This window comes from Liolophura sinensis, chromosome 9 (assembly GCF_032854445.1).
Source record: "Liolophura sinensis isolate JHLJ2023 chromosome 9, CUHK_Ljap_v2, whole genome shotgun sequence".
NCBI lineage: Eukaryota > Metazoa > Mollusca > Polyplacophora > Chitonida > Chitonidae > Liolophura > Liolophura sinensis.
Genome location: NC_088303.1, coordinates 35965645 through 35992855, shown reverse-complemented (window position 1 = coordinate 35992855; position 27211 = coordinate 35965645). Strand labels below are relative to the sequence as shown.

The following is a 27211-nucleotide window of genomic DNA, read 5'->3' as shown; positions in this document are numbered from 1 at the left end:
TTTAATCACTCAGCCACAGTTTGCTCCCTTGCTGAAATTAAGCTTCCATCATGCATGTGATGTATTTCAATCACTTCCGGGTATTAGAGGTGTATGCATAGGTTGAGGTGCTAAACCACCTGCTGTTTCCTGTCATGATAATACTGTCAAGCCATCTTCAGCTGGATTTGAACCCGCAACTATACTCATAAATGGATAGTCCTCTTGTGAGTCAAGCACGTAGCTCACTGCAAGAAAGGTTTGCATGGTTTGCAAACATCATCATTTCGACTTTTACTTGGTCATCATCAAGATTATCGTCAAGCGTCAAGCTGGTAGAAATGCTGACTTCTGAAGACAAACCCATACTGCATCACCACAGACACGTGTAGAAGTCTACTCGCGTGAAGTGTGCTATTCAGTTAGGTCTGATATTCTGTTATTAAATTACCTCACATTATACTCGGTCTTCATTGGACAGCAACGTTCTTCCGCAGGATGAATTTGTTACATGGTTACTCACTGACAGGATGAAGAAACATATGGAGACTCTATCCCTTACAAGACTTTTTGCCCAATTTGAGGATTGCTGAGTTAGTAAAATGACCATGTAGATGTCTCGGTAAGTCTTAACCAATGATGAGATGATGAGATGATGATGTACATGTAGTAACAAAGGTTTTCATTAGTAAATGTGTTTTTCTTTACTGGTACACAGCAACTACTAATGCATAGCAGGCATATGCCTGTTTTGTCAGGGATTCTTGAAAAGGTTCTCAAACCAAATACACCATAAATACTTTATTTTGTTTATTTATTGGTGTTTTACGCCGTACTCAAGAATATTTCACTTACACGACGGCGGCCAGCATTATGGTGGGAGGAAATGGGGCAGAGCCCAGGGGAAACCCATGACCATGCGCAGGTTGCAAACAGACCTTCCCACTTACATCCGGAGAGGAAGCCAGCATGAACTGGACTTGAACTCTCAGCAATCACATTGGTGAGAGGCTTCTGGGTCATTACGCTGCGCTAACCGACTGAGCCACGGAGGCCACCACACCATAAATACAAAAGAAAACTCAGTATGATGCAAGACAGCAGCATATACATTTACATATACAAAGTGATATTATTAGAAGACGGGAAGAAGAAAAGCTCAGGTCTGCACGTTATATCAGTGGGCCATACGTGGACCTTTATTATATCAATAGAAATTGTTACACACTGGACTGTGCTACTTTTATATAAAATAGTGACTCTTAAACTAGGTAAACATATAGTAATTAAACCCACTTACATGAATAGCATGTGCTACTGCCAGGTACACACCGACAAAAGTTCAGAGAGAAGGAAACATTCAGAACTTCTGGTTATCCAGAATTCACAGATAAGGAAGCTTTTAATACAAGATATCAAATATATACCCCTATACAACTTGTAACAATGGCCTAATAAAGTCAGGGAAGAAAGCATCAAAACTGGAGAGCAATGAAGTCATCAAACACAGAGAGATTTGAGAAATTAAAAACAGTTGATACTGGGCCTTAAACTTACAGAACCTTTTAATCAGGGATTAAATCCTACAAAGTCAAAATGCATTAGGTTGTTCCAGACAAACCAGATCAAGTTTAAAGGGAAAGCAAGGAGGAGGAGAAAAAGAAAAAAAAAAGAAAAAAAAGACACTCATGGAACAAAGCAAAAAGCTTTTCACTGCGGGTCAAATACAACATGGTATGAAAAACCTGAAATTACTCAAGTCTGTACAAAGAGATTGATGATCCTATTTACAATATGAGGAGTGATTTAGCCGTCAGGTTTATGATCAGTTTATACAGTCGCGTCTGTACATCTGTTGCGCACAATGTGGCAAAACGACGAGGGAAAAGTAGGATATATTTAGACCACATTCACATGTGTTTGAATACATTACCTGTGTTATTACACGACTTAACAGCGGTAACTGGTGATCTGTAAAAACTGGATAGCACTGTGAACTGCTGTGGCAGACGTGTTGAAAGTCTTCAAGTGAAAGACAGCACCTGACTAATGTTTATGTCCACTGAAAGACAACCATTCACGGTATCGTAAACTGGCATTAAATATTTTTTTTAGATTCTTTTTCAACCCAGTATAAGTGTAGTAAAACTTCGTCTTGACAGCTTCAGCGCCTCTCCATTATTGACATCAAGTTTATTCTAGCTCTCTAACCAAGTTATTTTCCATATTATAGTCAAAGCAGTAGCCTTAGGCAGATAAAAGTTGTGGACTTCAGCGATGAAGGTCCAAGTGATAAATAGCTTTCTTGGAAATTGGGCACACTGGAAGGATATTTCTTCCACTGCTTGAACTGTTGATACAGTAAGCCTGCTTATCATTTACAGTTAATGTAGCCTGCAGATGCACAGCCGGTGTATTCCTGGTTCAAGTCGTAGCCTCCGGTAGGGCTGTGCTGGTGATTTTCACCCCTATTTAATATTTACAAAATTACAAAAAGGATTGTTTTAGAACTAGATTCATGCTCAGCTCTGAAACAAATGGACATAAATCCAGGCACCACTGAGGCCAATCTAGGCATTTCACTGTTACTGAATTTTATGCTTCAGTTTTGTGGTGGCAGTTTGTAAGACGAGAGTAGTGCTGATTTAGTTATCGCGGACGTCAAAGAAAGCACCTCGGCTTCAACACGACATTTCAACAATTTTTTTTTTATTACTGTAATTTATAAATGAAAACTGAAAAAAATCTACTAGGGAGATGAATGCGGCTTGGGTAGAGATGGTATGCTACTGTCTGACATAATTTTAAAAATTCATTGAATATGACACGGCTTGCAAATCAAATAATTTTACCTCTGTGGTGGTCCGTAAATGATACAGACCGGTCCTACAACACGTATGAATTGGCCCCTTGGTTATATGTAACTAAATCATAGTAAACTATCTCAAAATGATGTCTTATGCAATAGTTCTGCGTTATCATATGTCACTTCATGGAGAGAGTGGGTAAAGGCTACGTCACAGCTTAGGCCACGCAATCTGATAGCAATGTGTTTGATTGGATAAAAATGTCTGTCTCAATTCACACCAGCTATTTTTGTTATTTGGTGAAATCTCATTAAAATCTCATTAAGTATGATACTTTTTAGAAAGCTTGAGAATCCTGTTTTCCATTGAAATATTGTGTAGCCAGGTGCTGTCTTGTTCTGAAACGGCTATAATAACTTTAAACTGTATAAACTAAAAATTTCCTGGATGTTACCACAACAATTTAAAGTGACCGCTTACTTCTGTATTAATGAAAGTTTTTCTGATTCCTCTCCTTCCCCACCAACACCAAATCTCAACACATGTTACTGAATATAGCTCTTTCAATCTTGTTACAGGTAAATTTAACATAAATTTATTAACAAAATAAATTACTTCCTAACCAAGAATTCTCCAAAATGAAAAATGAAGCTTGCAAGTCTCAATGGAAATATGCAGGATTAAAACACCTCCAAACCGGTTGTAATTACTGGCATGCTCATAATTCTAGGGTGGACAAACTTTATACAAAAGAAACATTTACATGTAATTATAACTGAAAACATCTGAAAACAGATTATGGTAAAAAAAAACAAAAAAACGTTTTGGTCAGTATCAGGGATAAGATGTGTGTTGTTATACTGATGCCATTTGATATTTCAAAAGATGTAAAATTTGAGGTACACCTTGCAGGAAATGACGTAACACACAATTCCTGTTCCACAAAGTACCTTCGTTTCTACTACACAGAGTTAACTACCAAGGTTGACCAGGGTCTACAGTTGACTTAGGTACACTGCTATCAAAATGAGAACTTTTCAACTACACTTTATATTTTGGAGTCTATCTAATAAAATGCTTTGTATTATGGTTAGCATTGTAATCAACGTCTTTGATAATAGAATCAAAACACTGCTCCCTGATGATCTTGCTATACATGTACATTGTACACATGTATATCAATATGATTGGTCACACGAGTTTGACAGTTTTTACGTCCTTTCCCCTCGATCTGCCGCTCTGTCCTCACCATCCCTCCCTCAAACTTCCCCCTTCCAAGAAAATCTTAGTGTAGCCCTAGGTTTAAGCATGTAGTTAACATCATGTTTTTAACTCACCGAAGCGGGGCAATAACTTGTTAAACAGAACTCACACAGTCAAAACTCATGAAGTTATGGGAGTGGCAGTAACATATCATGGAGTCATGTGGCTACACAAAAGCCGTAGTGGGATCATGTAGAGCTGCAAGAGTGCTACTGGAACAGTTGATATATTGTAATTAGTGCCTAATTTTGTCTGAAATAATCCCAAGTCAAATGGATGCATAGAGGAAGACAGCGAGAGACGAACTGGGCACATTTACACAGCTGTTTTATAACAGCTGAGTTTCTCATAGGACGTTTTTCACAAACACAAAGAAGACTGACAGACACCCTGAAATTAACTTGTGAAGAAAAATGCAAGTTTCTACAATATTGTACAGAAGATCCCCTGAATACACAATCTCCCAGTATTAATCCACCAATGATCTGACCCAAAACTAATTTAAACCAGTGGCGACTCATTACAATTTTCATGTGTGAAATCTGTCAGACAAGATATCACCACTCAGAAATCCAATCGGGAATTATATAAAAGGTCTATAGCAGTAATTCAAGGAATTAACACGAAGCATTTCGTCAAGGTAGTTTGGATCGTTTCCTGGCAATCGCATCCTCAACAGCTTTCAACTGCTTCAAAAGTTCCTCTCGCCGTGACGATGTGCTCTTCTTAGCTGCTTTAGCTGCTGCCGCAGCGGCTGCAGCGGCCGCTGCTGCTGCCCCTCCTGTGGGTTTGCTCACAGGCTTTGTGGGTGAGGTCGCTGGTCGCCCAGCTCCGGGATGGTTTTGGCGGGGTATAGCTGCCGGAGGCTTGAGTCTGGGGTTGGGGACAGGCGCTGGTTTGTCTGTCTTTACTGCAGGCTTAGACCCTTTGTCTGACAAAAAAAACCCCAAAAAACAGGATAATTTATAAGAATATTTCATATACTATTTAATATAATATTTCATCAAACCACAATTCAGCAATATAAGGCATCGGGGGAGGGGGCTTCTCTTTCGGGGGTGGTCGTGGCATTCAAGGGGAGAAGAACATTTCAGACCTGTTCAGGAAAAATGCATCATGTGATAGTGACCATTTGAAAATTATTCACTTTTTAAGGAGTACGAAATTTGTGTTTTCTTTTTTTATGCAATCACATTGAAGTGAAATCTACAATAACTGATCTAAAATTCCCCCCCCCCCCCCCCCAAGGAGCTCATTTAAAGAAAACAAAACATTACTTTTGGTGCTGAAACTTACAATAAGTTATCATCCTACCTTGCAAACAACCTCAAAGCAGTTTTGTAAGAACCACTGTGCATTGTCAGGGAAATGTGCTGGGGAGAAACCATTACACCCTGCCAGGAGAATGTGCTGGGGAGAAACCACTACATACTGACAGGAAAATGTGCTAAGAAGAGACCGTGCTGGCGAGAAACCATTACACACTGGCAGGAAAATGTGCCAAGAAGAGACCATTACACCCTGCCAGGAGAATGTGCTGGGGAGAAACTACTACATACTGGCAGGAAAATGTGCTAAGAAGAGACCATTACACACTGGCAGGAAAATGTGCTGGGGAGAAACCATTACACACTGGCAGATAAATGTGCTAAGAAGAGACCAGTGAATACTGGCAGGAAAATGTGCAGGGAGAAACCACTACACCCTGTCAGGAAAATGTGCTGGGGAGAAACCACTACGTACTGTCAGGAAAATGTGCTAAGAAGAGACCATTACACACTTGCAGAAAAATGTGCTAAGAAGAGACCAGTACATATTGGTAGGAGAGTGTGCTGGGGAGAAACCACTACACACTGCTAAGATTTTTTTTTTTTTTTGATTGGTGTTTTATGCCGTACTCAAGAATATTTCACTTATACGACGGCGGCCAGCATTATGGTGGGTGGAAACCGGGCAGAGCCCAGGGGGAAACCCATGGCCATCCGCAGGTTGCTGGAAGACCTTCTCACGTACGGCCGCCAGCATGAGCTGGACTTGAACTCACAGCGACCGCATTGGTGAGAGACTCCTGGGTCATTACGCTGCGCTAGCGCTTTAACCGACTGAGCCACGGAGGCCCCCCACACTGCTAAGAAATGTGTTAGGGAGAAACCACTACAAACTGCCAGGAAACATGAGCATTTTTACCAGACATCATTTTTTTTTTTTTTTTGTGGTAGTTTTCTTGTAGATCACATTACCCCTTAGCAATTTTAACCCAAGCAAACTAGATGTTTCACAATGTAAGAGTGGAGATGCCAACATATCTTGTGAAGTAGATGACAAACTTCCAGACCATTTGTCTGATAACAAGACAGGATACCTGAGGGAGCCTTTGTTGGAGAGACTGGTGCCTTTTTGGCTGGAGGACCAGCACTACCTTCTGCTGGCCGTTTCTACCCGACACTCCGTTCTTCTCGGATGGCTGGAGAGACAAATCCAACAATATGAATTCATATGTGTAATGTCCCGCTGCACAGAATGCTCACAAGATTAAACGTTTCTGGATTATGGCTCATAATTGAAACATTACTCCACAACTGATGACAGTAAAATAGAAGATTCTGCCAAATCTGCTGTTTTCAGTCAATAAAATCATAGGAAATTTAGTCTACTTTTTCTTCCACAGGCAGTTGATTAGATTAGCCAAAATGCAGGATGAAATCCTCAATAGCGAAGTACAGAGCTTCTTGTGGAAATGTGATTTTGAGTAGAGTTACTTTGGCATTCTTTCTGCCACTCACCTTCAAAACATTCAACCTGGGTTTGGAAATTGCTTCAACGAACTGTCAACTATCAGATCATCAAATATCCCTACACCCAAACTTTATTTTAACCGAACTATAATATTTATTAATTTGAGTGGTGTTTTATGTCGTACTCAACAATATTTCACTTATACGACACATTCTAGCACTGTGGCAAGAGGAAAATGCTCAGGGCCCCAGGAAAATCCATGACCATGCGCAGGTTACTGGAAGACCTCCCATATACGCCCGGAGAGAAAGCCAGCATGAGCTGGACTTGAACTCACAGCAATCGCAATGGTGGGAGGCTCCTGGGTCACTGTGCTGTGTTGGCCTGCTAACCCCCTCGGCCACAGAGGCCCCCTTCAACTATAACAAAGCAGAGTTTACTCGGGTAAAAAAAATCCATGATATTATTACATATAATTTACTGTAATTTCTCAAAGTCACCATGTCCTACCTTACTGATCAGAGTCAGCTTGATGTTAGATTTCTGTCCCACCATTTTCATTGGATCTTTGGACTTTACTGGGGTTGTAGAAGACACCTGTGGTTTTCCAGTTTCCATTGGTCCCCTACGGGTGTCAGGCCTTCCGGGCCGCGGCATGCCCCGTGGACCAGGGGGCAGGTCTACAGGAGGACTTCTCCTCGGTCGCTTCTCCCTGGGAGGACGATCTCTCTGGTTGTTTCCTGTGGGGAGGGTGATTAACACAATGAAGTGTGTTTGGTGCACACACATACATATATACACTATCCACTGCACCTGGATTATAAAGATGTAGATACTGAAATATTTTTTGTTCTTATCTCTCCACAACAGAAAAAAAAAGCACTAACTTCATGTATGATTTACATTTATCCAAAGTAGGACATCGTGGTTTCAAAGGACAAGAATAACAAATTTTGACTAGCTTTCAGAAATTTATTTGCCTCTAAAAAAGCACTTTTATGTCATTCGCAGTAATTAAGTAAGATAAGTACCCCTGCGCCCTCGTTCCCTGTCCCTGTCAATAGGGGGTCCTTGGGACAGACCGGGGCCATGATCGGGGCCCACCCCAGGGGGTCCCTTCTTCCTGCTGCGGGTCTGCTGGGAGGCCTTGTCCTTTTCAGGGGCGTCAGGCTCAGCAATGTCTCGGTACAGATGTTCAGAGTCGGCACTGCCGCTGGAGCTGCTGGAACTAGTGCTGGAGATGGAAGAGACACTGCTCACGCTCCGTGACCTCGAGGTCGAGGAGGATGAATGGCTGCGAGAGCGCGAACGACTGGAACCGCTTGATGAATTACTGACGCCACGATTTTTAGCTGGTAGTCTCCTGTCAGAGAAATGAAGTAATCAGTGGGAATTATATTCAACTTTTTTTTTCAACCACGTCAAATGTCAAATGTATTTGTAACTTGAAACAAAGACGTCACTATCAGGTTTTTACCACATAACACAGAGGCTGCTAGACTTTTCACTTAAAACTTGTGTTTACAACTTTGAATGCAATTCCCAAATAGACCTTAGAATGAATGCAGATGTGACATCACTGCAGGGCTGGGTCAGTATTTTTTTTTAGCCAGTCACTATTGCCACTCATCAGATTTTGTAGCCAATACAGTTTTTCTTCGGCCATACTTTCTTAGTGGCCTTGACTTAATCTTTGTGATCTTCAACTGACCAAATGGGACCAGTATCTATGACTCTTAGTGGTCTCCATCTGTAATTCGTTTTTATCTGCCTTGGTGTAGCTGCTAGAATCAGCTTGGTCTCTTCAAGCTATATCTGGAGTTTATCCTCATTTAGAACAATTGCCCTCAAAACAATGGCAGAGTGTTTTTGTTTTTTGAAAAAAATCAAACTTTTTTTTTCAATTAATCTGTGTAGAGTCCTAGTAAAATGCAATCTCTTCTATCAGAAAAATTTGTTACAAAATAAATTTATAAATTTAGTTAAAGGGTGGAAGGGATAAAATTTTTCAAGGGAGGTAACTTCCTTTACATGTCTAACACCACCTATATTTATCTCCCTTAATAGTTATTTGTTTTAAATTTAATTTCGTCTTTAGATTTGGCTATGAAAGGCATCCCAAAAAATGCCATGATACTTGCTCATTAGTCCAAAAAAAAATGATTTTTTTTTTTTCAAGCATTATCTAATGTAAGTCAAATTCCAAGAATGCTGAACTCTCTTTGTAGATTTCTGTCCATTAAAATCGTTGGACATGACTATGTTGTTGTTGTTTCGCTGAAATGAAGCCGTTTGAAATAAAAGTAAATGGATTATTTTAATCAAGAAAATAGTAAAAATAAGCATAAAACCACAGAAACCTCTCATGCCTGAAAACTTCGCCAGGTAATTTGTGTATAACGTTTGTACATTTTCTTAGGTAAATAAATTCATCACCAAACACATTTGCATATTTTTGAATTTTATCACCATTTCAAAAAATTGTTCTAAATTTGAGACAATGGCGAGCGCAAGTCGAAGCTCTGCTACCGTTTCTTTTTTTGAATAGTTTTTAAAAACGGATGGGATGCTTGCTTAAAAAAATAAAATAAAATGAAATAAATGCACATGATTGATTTTTTTTTTTTTTTTTGATTGGTGTTTTACGCCGTACTCAAGAATATTTCACTTATACGACGGCGGCCAGCATTATGGTGGGTGGAAACCGGGCAGAGCCCGGAGGAAACCCACGACCATCCGCAGGTTGCTGGCAGACCTTCTCACGTACGGCCGGAGAGGAAGCCAGCATGAGCTGGACTTGAACTCACAGCGACCGCATTGGTGAGAGACTCCTGGGTCATTACGCTGCGCTAGCGCTTTAACCGACTGAGCCACGGAGGCCCCTAAATGCACATGGTTTATACGAAACTGTGATTACGTTCACCAACCCATTATTTCCGTTTGAAAAGAGAAGAACACATGGCCATGTGCATTGCGAGTCTTTGTACGGTCACCATTTCCACCTCTTCAATAGCCAGTATATATTCTCAAGTAAATACTTTTGTCACCAAACCCTTTCACCATTTCCCTGATTTTATCGCCAATCCAAATTTTTATTTGCAATTGGCGACAATGGCGAGTGCCAGCGGAACCCCTATCATTGGGGGTCATGAATCAGAGAAACTACAAAAGTTGTTTTAAATTGATAACACATCACTTGTAAAGATGGCAAGAGAAATATGACGATAATCTAGAACGCTGATTGGTATCTGCAGTTTCACCTGTACATGTCAAAGGTTGAAAATTCATTACAGTGTGCACTGAAATGCTGAGCTTAGCAAGTACACATACCCTGGGATGGGTCCTTCTCTGGGCCTGCCTCTGCCTCTCCCTCTGGCCATACCCCTGTCGTCACGGTCACGCATGCCTCTGCCTCGTCCTTCAGGCATCGGGGGAGGGGGCTTCTCTTTCGGGGGTGGTCGTGGCATTGGACCAATGACAGGTCGCCTCTTGTCAGGGCCACCTCTAGGGTGTCGTGGTTTCACTGACACAGCACTTCTAGGTTCACTGAAAAACCCATGACAAGGATGATATGTTGATTGATGCTTTAAAGTGAACATAAGGGGATACAGGACACAGTTATCACTGAAAAATATGTAAAAAATCTTATAGTTTTGAAAGCAGAGAAGATGCAATTCAGCACTGGAGATATGGCAACGACAGACAATTCACTCAGAGTAGCTATGTTGCCCTTATGAATTTGGGCAATCACTAGTGCTGAAAGCCTCACATGATGATTGGCTGTCACGTAACGAAAACCTATTAGCTCTTGCCTGTCAGTGTGGTTCTTCTAGTGGATAGACAGATATCGGTACAATGAATTGGATTTTATAATTAGTTTAAGTGTTAAACTGATCTATTTTGAACCACACATTTATGAGAGGGAACTGAAAGCAGCTGCCCGTGTCACAACGTGTACATGTTGGGCAGGAGACTGCAGTAACTTGTCAGTGAGCTGGCAAGAAAGCCCCCTCGTTAGAGCCATTGCTTGAAGCAATATTGTGACTTTACATTATTTTTCCTTCGCAAAGTCAGATTTATTATGAAAATATCTCCCCAAATTTGAATGAAAGGTTCTGTTATGAACCAGAAGGTCCTGCTATGTTCAGTAAATTCCCTGAAGTCGGTACAGCCAGCCAGGCCAAATCCTTACACCCATGCAAGATGAGGACAAGCAGAACCGCTAAAACACCACCCCTGTGTCCATGTACATGACCCTGACCAAGTGCCAAACTACAAGAAACATCAGCCCTTTGAACACGGAACAGAGCTGATACTCTTTTAGGTTGGGCATCAGGCGTTATTGTTTGTATTGTCTCATGTCACTTTGTTTAATACCAATGATACAGGAGAGCTCCTAGGTTTTGTGATGCCATTCAAATAGCTATAACATGACAAAATGGCGTCACCAAATGAGTGGCTAGGTACTGGCGATTGTTTGCTATTTATTTTGTTGATAAGCAGTGTAGAATTTGTAAAATATTTTCAGAACATTTCTGGAATACTACTTTACTAATTTCGCTTTAGTGGCTGACTTTATGTTCACTTTAAACCACACTTACATTACCATTCATATCACATCACTCACACACTTATCCTAAATCCTGACCAAAGTCAACCATGTGTGCACTAGAGGAATGTCAAGTTCATACAGGGGAAGTTCCTCCAGCAGTAAATCACGTTCCCTTACCCCTTGTCAGGACATCACAAACCTCCTGATTTAGAAGTGTGAGTTGGATACAATATGAATACCTCATATTGGTCAGCAAGATCTCAGCTGCAGCAAGACTACAGTTGACAGAGCTGAGGATAAGCCATCTTAATATGTCACAGAAGAGGAGCAGAATATTGTACACTGTGCATCAAGGCATTCTCTCAACTTGTCTTGATAATATGAAAATATTGTTGAGTAATTTTTTTTTTTTCACTTAAAAGCAGTAAGAGCAAAATCCCTGTAACTCCACAACGTCTACTGAAAAATTTGGCATGGAACTGTAGATGAAACTAATACAAGTTCACAAGATCCTGCCAAAAGCCAAAGTTATCTTGCACTTGGTTAAACTTAAAAAAAAGGAAGTCAAAATCTTCACAAACCAAGCACCTAATAGACAGACAGAGAGAGTGAGTGAGTGATTGGGGTTTAACATCAGAGAAAAAAGTGACTAACAGTACTGACTGTCACACTTAAAAATGAAACTTGTAACTTTTAGTGAAGTTACCCTGTCTTTGCTGCCGGCCCTAATTTTCTGTCCCCAGCTGGGCCTGCCCCTTGGGCGAGTCCTGTAGCCATAGCACCTGGTCCCGGCCCGGGGCCTGAGGCTGGGGGTCCTACTGAATGGTCTTGAGGGGGTCTCTTCCTGGACATGTCCATTGACCGAGAACGAGATCTGCAAACACAAAATTTAGAAGAGTCAGGCATAAACAATGATAATAGACTTAGGTACCGAAAAGATGCCCAACAAAATGGCACTTCATGAATCCATTCAAGTACAGTAAAAACAGTTCACAGTCATAGAAAAATCCAGGGCTTTTCAGCAGTTAGATAAATGTGAATGAATCAGAAAGGAAAATCAGAAAACTGCTTTTTGTTAAGTAAGATTAACCTCAACAGGCTTGAACTCATGGAGTTCTACAGAGTTATTTAAAAAAGAATGTTTCTGACTTTTCGCTGGTCGGTTGTAGGCTCTGTTTATAATTGGCAACTTTGAACATGTGTGGTTACACATCTTACCTGTTTCGCTTTTATACCAGGCCTAACTGATTAAATCCGCTCATGTGTTCTTTAGCATAGGATGTTATTTTTCAGAAAAGCAAGAAAACACAAAAATGAAGTATATGTCAAATGAAAGACCATAAAAATGTTAGAATGTTTCCACCTGAGTATAATACTGTTAAAAGATAAGATACTATGGTGGTGTGTTGGGAGCCAGTCAGTATCCATGATGTCACATCAGCATTCTTGGCCCAAAATACTTTGTCTAAATGTCCATTTGGTGAATGTATACTGCTGGACAGTATTTAAATGTCTTTCATCTGACATATACTTCAGTTTAGTGATTTCTTCCAATCGACCCATATCATAAGTGAGTGTTGCCATGACAACAATACCTGGAGCTGAATGATGACGAGCGACTGTGCGATGAGCGACTGGAAAGTGATGAGTAGGACGACCTTGACCTTGACCGAGATGAGCCAGAGAAAGAGCTGAAAAATTCAGAACACATTATGTGACATCACAGTTCATGAGATCCCACAGGTCACGTAACACCAAAGCTGATGTGACATTCCAGTTAATGTGATGTAGCAGATCATGTGACAACCTGGATAATGTGACACTACCCATGTGACACCATCGATCGCTGGACCTATTCCTTCTGTTTTAAGCACATCTGAGGGTAATCAGCCACCAAGGTGAAAAAATTGGAACTTTAAAATGCAAAGCAGTTGAAGAAATAAGGAAAGAAACATCATGCAACAATTTATATATTTCACACTGATTTGACCGATTACTCTGAATGTTGTCACTGACCATCACCTGCATCCCTCGTAACATGGTCAAATATGAGGAGGGGTGGTGGGTGGAAGTGTTGCACATATCAGGGCTTTTACAATATTTATGGTACTGACTGCCTCACTGTAAAGTATACCTCAGGAGTACAGCATGACACTAGACATGACATCCTACCCTGTCACAGTATATTGACTACTGGTCAACCAGTACTTAGCCAGCAGTTTATGACTTGACTCAGTCTTGAACTCTACCTCTTGTGAGGTGGACGCTTCAAAGCCTTGTAACACACAGCGTTGTGATCAGCTTTGTGTAGCGAAGCTAGAGTTCAAACAATGAGGCATGGACGATGCATAACGACAAACCTTGATGAATACGATGATGAGTAACTGTAGGATCTGCGGTAACGCCGCCGCCCTCGTGACCTGCTACGAGATGGAGACTCACGCGGCTTCCTCTTTGGAGATTTTGACCTGAAAAATCATATTAATTTATTTATTTTTCACTTTGTTATTCAAAGAAGCATCCAAAATTTTCCACTCACACAATGAAGGCTAGTTTTATGGGTGAAAGGAACTCGAGTACCAGGGTTAAAATAACAAATCTATGGCAACTGATTACAAAACTTTCTCAATTGTGATGTACTGACGTATATACCATAATAGTGGAAGACAAGCAGTATTCAATGAACATAAGACTTTGGAAATGGTCCCACAAATGTTCTATACCGCATGTCATCATCAGGGCTCTATGAACAATGAAGGTGGGTGAATCTACAAAATCTTTGTCCAAGGCCATAATTAACCTGCAAATATTTATTTATTTATTTCACTGTTTTTTAACGCACTGTAGCTGCTATACAAAACCAAAACTTGCCAAACACGAATCTGTAGAAGAAGAAGCCCTGGTTACAAATCATCCCATGCAAATGTGACTATTGTTCTGAACGAGGGCGGCGAGAGTGTCGGAAATATCCCTAGGAAGAACCTGATGGTCACAACAGATGCACCTATGTATATCCCATATATACTTAAAACACAGAAATCCTCCAATTTTTCAAAGCACTATTCAAAGGGAATTAGTCCTGTTATGGCTTATAATACTTCAATTTACAGTGAATCCTTGAATACGGCCAAGTAATGTAGCTTTATATGCATACATATGTATCCATGTGTGGGATGCGTTATCCTCTACTGACCTTCGCCAGGGGTCATGCCAGGCATCCGCGCGTACACGTGGTTCTCCTGAGTTAAAACTCTCCTCTTCGCCTCGCCATTTATCTCTATGGCTCTCCCGAGTACGCTTGTTGTATCTAAAACAACAATAGCTTTAACGCATATACAGAAGCCAAACAGAAAGCATGAAATAATAAATGATCATGGCTCAATGCTGCCAAAGAAAAAATAAAAAAAAGAACAATTATAAACCAGGACACTGAAAAAAAACATTCTTTGCCATACAAGCCCAAGAAATATATTCACCTTAAGACTCAACTATCACCCTTAGGGATGTGCATCAGACCAGTTTACCTTCGTCTCACTCGGGACAAATTTAAACACATACTTTCTGATTTAAAACTTAAATCTTTTTTATTAATGATTTCCACCCACTCTACAAAGAAACTTGAACAGTCCAGAAAGAAGAAATTTGTAATAATTATTTCAACTGAACTTCCTCAGGGAGGCACATGTACAAATGCTTTGTGTACTGAGAGAGTACGGCTTATGACGGCTCAGAATTGCTTTCTTGATGTGACCAGCCAATTTTATCCTTGTAGATACAAGTTCCAGTTCCAGTTTCAAGGTTTACACTTTTTTGCACACATGTACACCAAATGTAAGACAAATTTGTCACTTTTCACATTTATCTAATTTTCCACTTTTTATCACCATAGTACAAAGTGAAATAAAATTCATGTTAGGAAGAAAAGATAGCCACAAAACTTTTTGGATGGTTACACACTAGAAACCTGTAATAAAGAGCTACATTTCACTGACTGGTTAATTTTATAAACAACTGTACATGTGGGTTAAATCTGGCAAAAAAAAAAACAACAAAAAAAAAACAACAACAAAACAACATGAAAATATGCATCGCCAAACACCTAAATATTTTTATTTTTCAAAGAAACCTTCGCTATGCCATACCTATCTGCAGGGTGCATAGGTGGTCCATGGGGGTGGTTTGGGTTGCCCATGAAGTGGGGTGGGCCAGAGCCCATACGGGGGGAGGGGGGTGAGCCCCTACGGTCACGTATTGGTCCTGGGCCAGGGCCAGGGACAGCACCAAGACCAGGGCCACGGTCTTTATCCTGCAACAATACCAGCGAACATCATGTACAAAGGTACAAATTATCATGCAAGTTCATTTGTGAAACGCCATCCGATTTGTACAACGTGAACGCACTGTGGTCAAATACTTTCACACATCCTAGCACAGCTGGGAGAAGACATACATTTATAACCACAACCACATGTAATGATGGGGAGGCTTAGCTGTACTCAGGGGGAGATAGCAAAAATTAAAATAGGAATAATAAAACTGATTAACTGGAAAAATTGTGTATTCATAACTGGAGTGATAACCTTCAACAGATTAAATGTTTTACCTACGAACACATATCATAAATTTACACTGAGACATACTTTACAGATTTCCTCCTATACTTGAATAAATATGCACACCATAAGGCAAAAAGCCAGTGGTCTCATTATATCTATTTGAAGTTAGCAATAATGGCATTACTGCGCTGCTTACCTGAGTTCTGTAGGGGAAGTCTGGTTCTCGGTTCCAGCGTACCTCAAAGTTTTCATACTGTCCTTGCTGCCAAGCACTGGGGGGTTTGTCATAGATATCCTCATCAAACCTGTACAAGACAGAATGTACATCTGCTAGGTGGGACAACTTGACAGCCTTTCATGCATTCAGACATGCTGTTGCTGGATCGACAAAACTCTGATGAAGTGCATCGTTTAATGTGAGCTAGGGTAATACATATAATTCATAAACAATACAAACCTCATTTGCGACTGATGTTACTGATATGGTTCCTATAGCCCACCTTAAAACTGAAATATCTGACTGCATTCAATTTTGTTCAAACAGAATTTTTTTTATAGAAAGCGACCGTACTTTATATGCAGTTTTCTGTGGTGTGTTTGATGATGACTTCCTCTTATGTTTTCTCTCTTTAAACCATCATGAAAAGGTCCTGGTTAACCTACTACACACAGCCAGGTCAATAACGAGGTTCATGATTTATTTATTTATTTGATTGGTGTTTTACGCCATACTCAAGAATATTTCACTTATACGACAGCGGCCACCATTATGGTGGGAGGAAACCGGGCACAGCCCATGGGAAACCCACAACCATCCGCAGGTTGCTGGCAGACATTCCCACGTACGGCTGGAGAGAAAAAGTTCATGATCTAAGTAGCAAACATAAATCTCACATGATTTTAATCTTCAAAATTGGAATTTTCACTTTTTTTAAACTGAATTTCTGTTTTCCTGACTTCGTATGACTATTTGTATTGAATAACTGTTGACTGAACACAACACAGGAAAAATCCAACTATATGTCCTGTCATTATCAGCTGAAACACACAAAATAGTCATGTAGTTGGACCCTTAGCTCTTCAGTGCCTGGAGGTAATAATGTATTGTCTTCTAAAGAGCCTGACTTTTTGTGGCTGCCAGTATGGCCACATTTCAGCTTTAGTGTTGACAGCGCTGTGTAACTAGCGTGCACAACCAAACCAAATTGATGTAAGGGATTACCTTTTCATCGGTTGACAGACCACAGATCTATTTATAGGTTTACAACAATGCAACCCCAAGAGAGGTATACCTTTTGTTTGTTATTTCATCTTTGAAGGTTTGTAATTACTGGGATGACAACAATGAAATTTTCACTTCCAGTATTATAAATGATGTGATAGTTTTCTGTTCTTTTAAAGGAATTTGCTCGATCAACAGGTACGAATGTGTAATGTGTACATTACATTAGCTCTCCACAGACATCTCCAGAACAGCTGCTTCTACTCACGAGGAATCTATGTAAGGATCCTTCGCTAATCTTCTTTGGTCATTTTCCTTGTTAAACTCCCTTTCTTCTTCCAAACTCAAGTTTAAGCGTTTCTCCTCAAATCCTGGGTCAGTCTCCTTTCTCTGGCTAGCTTTTTTCATCAACTAAAACACAAATTTGGTAATGTGTAATCAAATAGCAATAAAAAATAAAAAAAAGAACACAAACAAAACCAAAAAAAAAAAAGAAAGCAAGTTGGAGATTAAAATAAGGACTTAACTGAACAAAACGAGAACAGTTAATAGTCCATGTGTCCATGTGTAGATAAAGCCAGCGATGTCTGACGTCTACCTTGACTGACTGAGCCATAATAGCTCTTCAAACCCTGCATTTTGCTTAATAAATATGCATGATTCATGGTCCAATCAGATTCCACCACGGTTAATGACACTGGCAGGAGTTCAAAACACCATGGGATGTGGCTGTAGTGAGAAGTATGTGGTGTATTGAATAAATTTACTTCACACTTGACACCTAAGTGCCAGTGCATAAAATTACTCCGTGCACATCGATGCGTTAAGTGTTTTCGGAGAACGGTCATTTTAAGGCAAAATAGACTTGATAGAAATAAGTGGCAAACAACAACAACATATATATAAAGACTCCTAGCTATACGTGGGTTCAGCAATAATAATGTTGTCAAGGCATCACCACATAAATGTAACAAAGGTTTCACAAGCTTTCGATCCACATGCCGGGATGCCAGGTAAATGTAGCAAAAATTTCAAAAAATATGAGTGGATATATAGTGGAATGTCATAATAAGTATTTGAAACATTATAATGCTGTATAGTGGAATGTGTATATATACAGGAGCCAATCATTGCCAGTGTTTACCCGTGACCACATGATTACATCACCATACAGCTAGAATGTGATAAACGGTTATGGAAAAATTACATATACATGAAGGCTAGAAGAATGTCACAATACACTGTATTGTGGAACAACGTCGCGCAGTTTACAATGGGTCTGATATATGTGGAAAACATGTGTTCCAAATTACAGTTCTAAATGTATTGTGATGTGGTTATCACATGGTTATGGGTAAACACTGGCCCCTGTATATATAAACAGTCCACTATACATTATTTATATTTTTTCAATTTTTTCAATAACCATTTATGACATTCTAATTGTATTCTGATGTAATAAAGTGGTTAAACACTACCAATGATTGGCTCCTGTAGGAATAAACATTCCACTGTATATCCATTTAAATTTTTTATAATAAAGTGGTTAGTCACTTGATAATGATCCCAGCATGTGGATGGAAAGCTTGTGAAACGTTTGCCTTGATGCCTTGAATTCATTATTAACAACCAAACAGTCTACATTGATCGGCTGATCGGCCTCTTTCGCTATCACTGGTACTGACTGATAGCACATTGACTTTCTGGTGACTGTTCTTTCTCAATAAAAGCACAACGATCACCGTTCATAGCACTGCTAATTGCTGTTGTATAATGTTGTGTCAAATAAATAAAATCAAATAAGTTGGATCTGTATGTGCATGCAATTTCTTCAAAACACAAAAATTCACAAAACTCTGTATTTCAAATGTCTCAGTCGTCAATTTTTTGTAACAACTGAGGCAGATATTACTAGTTACATGGTTACTCATTGATAGTATATTTATCCTGCAAAAGACCGATTAATTCAGCTACAATAAAGTAAAGAACAGCAGTGAATTGAAGCAATAGAGTACCTCCTTGGCATGTCGCAATCCCCTCTCCCAGGCAGACTCAGAAGGTACAGGATCAGCCATTGGTGGAATGAACTCTGGATCAGGAACTCTCTGAGAACAAAACAGAACACCCCAAATTCATCAAAGGTAGGTAGAACTACATGTATTTATTTCATTTGGTTTGTACATTCTCTTCTGTTTCAGATAAATAATAAATGTTTATCTGTGAAGCAGTTCTGTAGCTTTAATGCTAACTCTAGTGTCAAACTGCTTCGTATTTTGAGCTCTTGATTACCTTAACAAAAACCGATGTCATCCAACATGATTTCAAGCTGTGAAATGTGACAGACTTCATCTATAATATTATTGAACAACATGGAAGTGGATACAATACAACAAACTGTCACTTTCATGTCTGATACTTATATTATGAATACTTGCATAATTCAAAGTCATATTGGACCAAGCATTTTGACCCCTACAATTCAAGTTTTTCATCGATCACTCACATCTCCTGGTCCCCAAGGGCCTGGGCCAAAAGGACCTCTTATACCCATTCCTGGACCAGTGTTGTTGAAATCTGGACGCTCTATTAAACGATAGTTTCCTACAATGAAAGGAAACAAAATGACATTCAGTACGCATATAGTAGTATTCCTATGCCTGTAAGATCGAAATTAGGGCCTGTGGATGCAACATAAATGTCACAAAAAAGCAAAATCTTCAGCAGTTTTCACACAATTTGCTTCCTGTGATTACTGTGATACTGACAGTGTGTTGTTACAGTGTGTAAATGATTTTAATTTATTAAAAGAATCCAGATTATCTTGATCTTTATCATTTTTAACTTTTATGTAAATGAAGCTCTTTATACTGATAACAATTTTACAAACTGACACGCTGTGTGTCAGAATAAAGCAAAAGACTATACATAATCTATCTCCTTAAGAAAACAAAAATATGGAGATATTTTACCTTTGTCATTGACACCTGGATGAAGAAACCTGCAGTTTGTGCCCCATGTACACTTGCCATTGAGGAAGAACCTACAAACAGGCTTTACAAATGGCTTCCTGTTACCTGGCTCCCGAATCTCACCCTCTTCACAGTCGTCGTCCTATATCAGGGGAGAGAACTACTGATTATACAATGTTCTCACCACTTTTTGTACAGAGATACAACCAATGTTTTCACCACTTTTTGTATAGAGAACGTCACCTATCATATTGGATCCTCTGCTGGTGCCAAGAAGTCCTTCTAGATGGCAATGGGATATTACTGTAGGTAACTATCTTTAATACAGATTAAAAGCTTATTATATTCAAAATTTAAAATCCTTCACACAGAAGACATGAAGTTAGACATATGCACTGTAAACAAGGCAAAGATGTTCTTGAGGAAATAATACCATTCAAGCCATTGCTCCAACTTGTATTATAAAAGTATATACATGTAGCATGTGAGAAATTAATTCAGCAAAAAAATAAAACTATATAACTGGCTTACTGCTCATGCAGAAAGCACTACAGTTAACTGTATTGAATCTAATGAGAGTCCCTTACATCATCCACCTCTCCCTCGTCTGACTTATCACCTGCCTCGCCCTGGAAAACAGAGAAAAACAATTTGAAGTACAATGTATTTGTGGTTAAAGATGCATTCATATACAATGTCCAGTGCATTTCATGTCTCTAGAGCAAAAGCTAGTGAGAAAGTTAAGCACCATGTTTGGCCATCCTTACAAAATTCTTTGATGGATGGGCCCGTCGAGACTTGAATGTCTTTAAAATGTCTTTACTCAGATGCCGCCTTACACTTATGCTGGACTTTCTACTGGTGTAAAGGTACGGCTTTTCACAACTCACGTACAGTTGTCAATGAAAACATATTTATTTAAAGAATGCCAGATGACGCTTAACACCCACATAAGAATGTTCTTTTATGTTACAAAACTTTGTAAAGGCACTGCAAAAGGGTAGTTCAGAACCTCTGCAGGTTAAAGACAGAGAATGACACGTTCGTACACAGCTACACAGCTGATGTCCCAGCAGTCTCTCACCAATGCGGTCGCTGTGAGTTCAAGTCCAGCTCATGCTGGCTTCCTCTCCAGCCGTACGTGGGAAGGTCTGCCAGCAACCTGCAGATTGTCGTGGGTTTCCCCAGGGCTGTGCCCAGTTTCCACCCACCACAAGGCTGGCCGCCGTCGTATAAGTGAAATATTCTTGAGTACGGCGTAAAACACCGATCAAATAAATAAATAAATATAACCAACTTAATTAGGAAATGCCCGCCATACCTCCTCCTCTTCATCATCAGGCAGTTCTCCATTCTCCAGCTCCTCATCCCCAACCTCCACATGATGACCCTTCTCCTCCACCTCTGTACCAATATCCTCTTCATCATAATCCAATTCCACATGGTCCTCTGCCAGATTTGTCTTTGGAGATCGGACTGACCTGCTGCCACTAGACACAGAATCCCTTGACACGCTGTCTGTTGAGGTCACAAGGTTAGAGTCAGCCGCAAGCTTAGAGAGGACCTTTCTTTTAGAGTCACTGGGCCGACATGAATCAGAACTCTTCTGAAAGTCTGTTACACCAGAACTGTCTGCTGGTTCAGCTGTAGCACTATAATTACCTCCCTTGGAAGAATCAGGGGCAGTTTCAGAAACTGGCTCCAGATCCAAATCGTCATAATCAAAATCTTCCTCAGGAGCAGGTTCCTCAATCATACCCTCATCATCTCTATCACTTTGGTTACCAGAGGCCAATGAATCAACCGGATACAAGTCGGCATTATCCATGTCAGTGTTTGCATCGGCTTCTGGGCTTCTTATGGTTTCGTCTGCACTTTCATCCAGTTCACCTTCGTTGCTCCCAGAAATCAACCTACTGGCTTGACCATTAGATCCATCATTAGACTGACCATTTCCTCCAGGGGACCCAGAGTCTAATGGTGATGCGGGCTTACTTTCCTCTGCGTCGTTCCCCGAGAGCCTTCTGCTGATTCGCTCCTGCATTGTGCTAGGGTAGTCCTCATCTTCTCCGTTCTCCACATCCTGGTAATCGTAGTCACTAGCCTCAGACCTAGGCATGGAGCGCACGGTGCTAGACTCCCCGCCAAGAGAACCAGTCTCCACCACAAGTGATCCAGCCACCGTGTCAGTAGCCTCGCTAACGATGCTAGGTGAACCGCAACGCCCGTTCTCATTCGCCAGGCTGGCCAGAGCTTCAAGTCCAACAACCACTCCCCCATCCTCTTCGGATTTTACCGAATCTCTTCTCCTTGTCCAATCAACATCATTACCAAATCCTTCTTCACGACAAGAGCTCAAATTTTCAGCATTTCTTTGCGAAACAACACTTGAATTACCACTTTCTCCATCAGAGTCCTTTTCTGAAGATTTTTCAGCATTTTCACCAATTTCGCTTTGGTCTTTTACACTGAAATTGCTGACAGAATCCCCTCCTCTTTCCGAATCACTGCCATACTCTGTATCTCCTCTGTCACCTTGATCTTCACCTACCCTGTCCTGACCTGCATCTGAGCTCTCCTTACGTTTAAGCTCGTGCTGATAACCGTCACTTACTGGGCCACCTGAGGTAAGATCGGTGTCATCATTTGCATCAGAATTGTTAGTATCGGAATAGTCATTAATTTCTGGTGAGGCAGGATTGCCATTATCAGACGTGGGATCACAATCAGGAGAATCTGGACCAGGATTAGTTGGACTCTGAGGTGAGGGGTCAAAGTCAGGAGACTCAGGGCCAAGGTTAGACGATTCATTGGGGTCAAGGTCACCTATATCTTTGCCTTCGTCAGTGTTGATCTCCCCGTCATCCTCACAGTCCACATCCTCTCTTGGACTCTTATTCTCCAAATCCAGCTCATCCTCTGATACAGGATCTGGGGAGGCAGGCTGTTCCTCAGCATCCATTAGGAAAATACTCCAAAGCCTCCTGCAAAACAAAAATATCACAGATATGGAAGCATATAAATGTATGTTGGTCACTGGTCTGGAAAAAAATATAATCACCTGTGAAAACAAGTGAAAACATCTACTGAAGAAATTTGTACAATTCTTCTCATGCCATCATGAAAAAAGGAAGGCCATGTTTTTACATTTTGTTTTCTCAAGACTATTTGATTAATACGATAGCAACCAGCATTATGGTGAGAGGAAACAAGTGGAACCCACGACCATTTGCAGGTTGTTCGCAGACCTTCACACGTACGACTGAAGAGGAAACCAGCATAAGCTGGACTTGAACTCACAGCGACTGCACTGGTGAGAGGCTCCTGAGGCACGCTAACCACCTGGCCACGGAGGACCTCATTTTCTTTTTTTTTAGAGCTTATGGATTAAATTTAAGCTATACCAGCTATTACAAGGGTTTGAGTATTATTAGCTACTTATTTTGATGGTTGTCTTACTCTATCCTCAAGAATTTGTCTCTTTTACGCTGACTGTCATTTTTACAGGTGGGGTAAACCAATGACTTCTAACAAATTGCTAATGACCTTTCCCACATGGTATGATACCAAATGTACAGGTAAGCACACCATACTGGGGAAAGTGATATTAAAGTTTACATGAAACAGTACTATAAAACAATGGGTATGTTTTTAAGGTGCATGAAGAAAGATATGGCAAGGAAATGAGAAAATACTCTTCATTTTTAAGGCATTTTTTATATTTCTTACTAACCCCTCTTTTTTATGATGATGTCTCAATGGTGGGGGAATAGATAGTGGCCCGAATAACAACTCCACTTACATCTAGCTGGTCACATCCACGTCATAACATCTCCCCCTCCAATTGTCACACAAAATTATGTAATCATAATTTAATAAGGTATTGTTTCGACGGATAACACCTCCAGGCCATGTGATACCGTTGTGTTTTCAAAATGGCCACTGTATATTAAACTGTATATTAAAAACTACTGTATATTAAAAAAGCAGACTTTTCATGTAGTTTTTTTTTTTTAAAATAACAATGATAATCTTAGTCTTGCGCAGTATTTTGGCAAAGAAAACTTTAATATTTTGGAAATGGATTATTTATAGTATCATAATTTTGCATTATCTTAAATAAAGTGTTTACCTACTGGTGGCGATTCAAGTGTTCAAGCGACCCGGTCAAATAATGAGGCAAACGGTGGTTGTGTTGAAACCACTGGTGACAGTATCGCCTGGTATTCGCCTGCATTTTACAAGTCAAACAATACTTTGTAGGATTATCATTAGAAAATTTTGTGTGACGATTAGAAGGGGAGATATTACGATGTGGATTTGAGCAGCTGGAGGGGAGTGGAGTAATTACTTGGACTGGGACCTGTCTCCCACCATTCCACCGGGGTTGCTGGTCTCACCGAGGTTGACTGTAGGTAGGCATTACAGCAAAATGTTTAAATCCTCCTCATTTTGCCTAAATTTAATTCCTGCCGTTTCTTACTTTGCTGGGACAGGTAGTGTAGTCTCCATGTATGGTCTTTAAAGTCAAAAGCTCATGCAGTTAACACTAAAGAAACATTCTACAAACACTGATTTCAACGGCTGTTGAACTAGGGAACTCTTAACTGTTAAAATGGGGTGCAAAGTGACATTTTTTCCCCCTGATTTGTGCAGAAAACAATGGGGCATCATCAAAATAGAAAAATCTATAGAGGGACCATGCATATTTCACCGAAAACAGAACAATCTCCATTACATTTAGAGCTGTCCAAAAAAGACAAACAGTGGTAAGAATATATGACCCTGGAATAGTTTGCTATCTTTGATTCTGGCATACTCTCGTCCATATTTCTAAACCAAGGGGCAGAGAAGACAAGAGGTAAAATAGCTCCTCTAAACGCCCAATTTAATTCTATTTTCCCATATCCTTATTACTGCAAACAATGTATATAAAGGCGTGTCACAAGAAATTCTATATCTTAATGCACAGGTAAAGGCTTCCGACTTTCAATTTGAGATTGGCCAGAATTGCCATAAGTGTTCATTCTGACTTTCAACAATGCGCAATAAGAATCTGTAATAACTACAGTAGGTTGAGCAGCCATGAATATGGTGAATCCAAATATTCCTCAAAACCAACAGTCAGTGTGCTCGGATAATCTAGAGTTTTACAGTAAGTACATCAGACTTTATCACCATTCAGAGAAAATTCTACTAACTTGATTGGTTGAAATGTCAAACATAGGAGACCAAATATGATGAGACTTCAGGGATACATCAGTTTCTATATACCCCCGAAGTGAATGCATCGCGCAGATATATCACCGCAGTCAACGCGAGACGCGCAGATGCAAAATGCAAACAAAAAGGGAGACAACTTTGCTCAAACAAAAATAACTTTTTGTCATCTGCTTTGATCATGGCCGACATCAGATGAAAAAGTAACATCTTTTGTTTCACACTTATAAAAAAAAAAAAATGTGGCAAAATGGGTAAGTGTTAATGTGGAAATATGAAAAAATCTAACAAGCATGTTGCGATAATTTTCTTCCTACCATGATGGTAAGGACAGTTGAAATCTTCTGAAGTATTTCCTCCAGAAAGATCGGGTAAAGTCCTAGGGCACTTTTGCCTTGGTTTGAGGCCTGAAAATTGGATGGGACTAAACCTGTACCATTTGAATGTCTTTGTCACTCCTACGTGTAGTTAAATCACCGTCCAGAAGCTCCTGAGTCCTGACACAAATCAATCACTTTTCTTTCCTGCCTGTTAACCACAACGTCACCGTGTTGGTCATGAATGAGAGAAATTTGACACGGATAAAGACTGGGTGTTGAGTGCAGAGCTTTCCCCCTACTGAGTACTGCATTCAAATCGACATCTTCTTGTCCGAAATCAAAATCACCATAATCACATCCATCACAATATTCTGTCATCTCATCTTCTTCGCGCGTTTCATTTGATTAGCACTAATCCTGACCCTGACTGACCTAAATCAGTGGATTAGTGACTATAACACCCTGCTCTGCTGTCATTCACAGAAACATATGAGTGCTCTGATGTTTAATAACTGTACGATACAGTCAGTGAACAATAATATTAATAGAAAATGACAATGATTAGAGACTTAATTCGACGTCAATAGGCTCTGAACTTCAATACCAACGCGGACTGTAAAGATTTAAAGATTTTATTTTATTGCCCACAAACAAAACAAAAAAAAATGCAAAGGGAGAAAACTCTGGGTAAGAAGTCGGCCTGGCCTGATTAGCATCAGTTTTACATTTCAAAAATGCTCTTTATGGTGATAAGCTCGTTATATGACAATCTTCAGGGGGTATATCTGTAGATATTCGGCTTTGTCCATTAATATTTTTTCTCACCTTTGTCTCGGAAAAATATTATCGACCTCAGCCAAATATCTACCCGCATACCCCCAGAAGGTCGTCATATAACTAATAATATATTTCATCGTGGTTATATAATCCAGGACACGTTCTTTATGAGAAAGCTCAATCAAGTCCTGTGTGAGGACAGAGGGCAAAAATAATGGTGAACTGGGTGAAAGATGGACAGGACATAGGAAAACATGTACACTGTAGTGATAGCTGCATATGGAAAAAAATCTGAAATGCTAGTAGCAGTAGGTCTACATGAGAATCACGGGGGAGGGGGGGATATGCGACTACCAGAAAAACACTACATTTACTCTCAACAGCAACAAAGTACAATTAGGAATGTCAGAAGATTACAAACTATTAAATCTCTGTCTGTCCACAAAGGAAAGTAATTCTGTGGTCAGAACACACGACAACTAACCGGTAAAACGGAGAAAACTTGAACCAAACAGTGATGAACAGACCCAGATATGAGTGACAACAACAACTTACCACTGTTCCCACTTGCCTTGGCGATTTCTAGCCAGTAATAGCAATCAGACAACGGCAGAGTAATGATTAAGCTCTAGTGCACTCTCATACATGATTAAATCTATATTTGACGCCAAAGTTTTCCAGATGTTTAAAGTTATTTATGTTTCTTTGCGAAATTGTGTGAGATGCAACTACAGAACTCATTGCTCGCCATTGCTATGACCTGATTGGTTCATACGACGTCACACGGGAAATTTTTGTTGCGCGCGCAGC

At 40.1% G+C, this 27211-nt stretch overlaps 1 protein-coding gene across 1 annotated transcript; it reads right to left on the bottom strand.

Moving 5' to 3' along the window:
• Positions 1–1152: 1152 nt before the first annotated feature.
• LOC135475818 (zinc finger CCCH domain-containing protein 18-like) lies at positions 1153–27132 on the bottom strand. Its single transcript, XM_064755758.1, has 19 exons — positions 26957–27132; positions 21406–23068; positions 20672–20713; positions 20085–20226; positions 19619–19716; positions 19131–19220; positions 17384–17526; positions 16090–16198; positions 15480–15643; positions 14531–14644; positions 13698–13805; positions 12933–13028; positions 12044–12211; positions 10116–10331; positions 7817–8148; positions 7296–7525; positions 6412–6513; positions 5609–5660; positions 1153–4980 (listed from the first exon to the last, which is right to left on the bottom strand). The coding sequence occupies exons 2-19, from the start codon at positions 23044–23046 to the stop codon at positions 4685–4687; spliced, it is 4143 nt and encodes a 1380-aa protein (XP_064611828.1). The 5' UTR covers positions 23047–23068; positions 26957–27132; the 3' UTR covers positions 1153–4684.
• Positions 27133–27211: the final 79 nt, after the last annotated feature.

Bases quoted from the DNA above. Each gene is read 5' to 3' on its own strand.
- LOC135475818 (XM_064755758.1), bottom strand. From the start codon at position 23,046: ATGGATGCTGAGGAACAGCCTGCCTCCCCAGATCCTGTATCAGAGGAT. The intron at 17,527-19,130 runs GTACTCTATTGC...TTTGTGTTTTAG, and splicing joins GATTGCGACATGCCAAGGAG to TTGATGAAAAAAGCTAGCCA. The intron at 13,029-13,697 runs GTTTGTCGTTAT...TGAATTTTTCAG, and splicing joins TCATCATCGTATTCATCAAG to CTCTTTCTCTGGCTCATCTC.